Here is a 1645-nt window from a genome sequence, read left to right as displayed (position 1 = left end):
GAGAGAGAGAGAAATATAAATGTGTGTATGGGGAGAGAGAGAGAAAGAGTGAGAAATAAATGTGTGTGTGGAGAGAGAGAGAAATATAAATACATGTGGAGAGAGAGAGAGAAAGAAATATAAATATGTGTGCGTGTGTGTGTGTGTAGAGAGAGAGAGAGCAAGAGAGAGTTGGGCCTTGAACTTGAAGAATAGAAGAGAAAAATGTTTCCCAAAAACCCCAGATATGCCCCTTTCTTACTTTTTTCACTTAATAACTGTTTAGAAACTTCGGCGGTGAACTTCTCAACGATGTCATGGTCATCTGGATGGTGAAATAGTATAAGGAATGGTAGACCCTCTTCTGTGAGTTCCTGAGACAGATGGAAAGAGATCGAATGAAAAGGTGGAGTGAAGACACTGGCTTAACCTGACAGATGTCAAGACAAGCGGAGACACACACACAAACACACATATGAATATATACGACGGGCTTCTTTCAGTTTCCGCCTACCAAATCTACTTGCAAGGCTTTGGATAGCCTAGGGCTATAGTAGAAGACACCTGCCCAAGGTGCCATGCACTGGGACTGAACCCGGAAGCAAGCTTCTTACCACACAGCCACGTCTGTGGGTCAGCTGTGTAATATTCGTTTAACAATTTGTTAGATAATATGCAAATAATTTATTCTACAAAATACAAATCAGCTAATTAGTTTAAAGCAATAAAGATTCGTTAAGTTTAACAGAATACAGACATGGTCAAAGTTCAATTGACCCTTTTGCATTAAAACCAGCCAGATCTGGCCTCTCACACCCACCTGACAATGTCTCAAAAGTGAGCAATCACATCATTGAAATTGTGAAGCTATGAGATAACACAGGATTAATTCAAAACAACAGGAATAAATGAGCAAAAACATTTGACAGAGTAATTACCATCATTTAATGTTTGTTTTCCATGCTGGCATGGGTTGGACAGCTTGACTGGAACTAGCAAGTCCAGGAGGCTGCACCAGGTCCCAGGGTCTGTTTCGGCCTGGTTTCTATAGCTGGATGCCCTAATTCCAACCACCTTACGGAGGGCACTCGGTGCTTTTTACGTCGCACCAACACCAGGCCCTCTGAATGCTAAAGAGTTAAACAAATAACAACACAGACATCAAGGACTAAAAGCAACAACTAAGGGAAACCAACAAGGGCTAAATTAAAAAAGGGGTCAAATCTATGAGGTGGTGATGAAAAGTTCCTGGCTTTGGGTAAAAGAAATTACATGAGGCTCAGTTACGGTTTTATTCAACATATTGCCCCTCTCAGATTCACACACTTGTTGCAGTGGTCCTTCAGTTTTTCTAAGCCCTGTGAAAGAACTTGGAAGGCTGGGCCTACAACCAGGCCTTTCACGATTCCCTTAAAGCCAGAAAACTTTACAGAACCCTCTTAACAGGGGCTAAAACTACAACAAAAGGTATAGATTTACAATAAAGGGGTAACTGACTTCGGCATTTTCAAATGTGATCTCTCGTACGAGAGGGACACATTTATCAAATATCCACTGCTGTAAATGGTCGTAGTTGGTGATGGCTCCAGTGAAGATTTTGTCTTGCCTATGAGTCTGCAGGAAGAGAAACAACAGAAATGAAGAAAAAAAACAACAAAGTTTGAAG

General features: G+C 41.2%; 2 protein-coding genes across 2 annotated transcripts in view; both read right to left on the bottom strand.

The window, feature by feature from the left end:
- The window catches only part of LOC106876168 (uncharacterized), a 197303-nt gene that overhangs the window by 33662 nt on the left and 161996 nt on the right, over window positions 1-1645 (bottom strand). The gene's annotated exons all lie outside the window — the stretch shown is intronic.
- Window positions 1-1645, bottom strand: part of LOC106881956 (endoplasmic reticulum resident protein 44) — a 25213-nt gene that overhangs the window by 2035 nt on the left and 21533 nt on the right. Inside the window, exons 9-10 of the mRNA XM_052977183.1 lie at window positions 1477-1593; window positions 242-353 (exon numbers count right to left, since the gene is read on the bottom strand). Of these exons, the coding sequence (XP_052833143.1) occupies window positions 242-353; window positions 1477-1593 (229 nt within the window). The remainder of the gene's footprint in view (window positions 1-241; window positions 354-1476; window positions 1594-1645) is intronic.

This window comes from Octopus bimaculoides, chromosome 27 (assembly GCF_001194135.2).
Source record: "Octopus bimaculoides isolate UCB-OBI-ISO-001 chromosome 27, ASM119413v2, whole genome shotgun sequence".
In the NCBI taxonomy this organism is placed as follows: domain Eukaryota; kingdom Metazoa; phylum Mollusca; class Cephalopoda; order Octopoda; family Octopodidae; genus Octopus; species Octopus bimaculoides.
The sequence above is the reverse complement of the archived record's forward strand: the minus strand, read 5'-3'. Positions and strand labels throughout refer to the sequence as shown.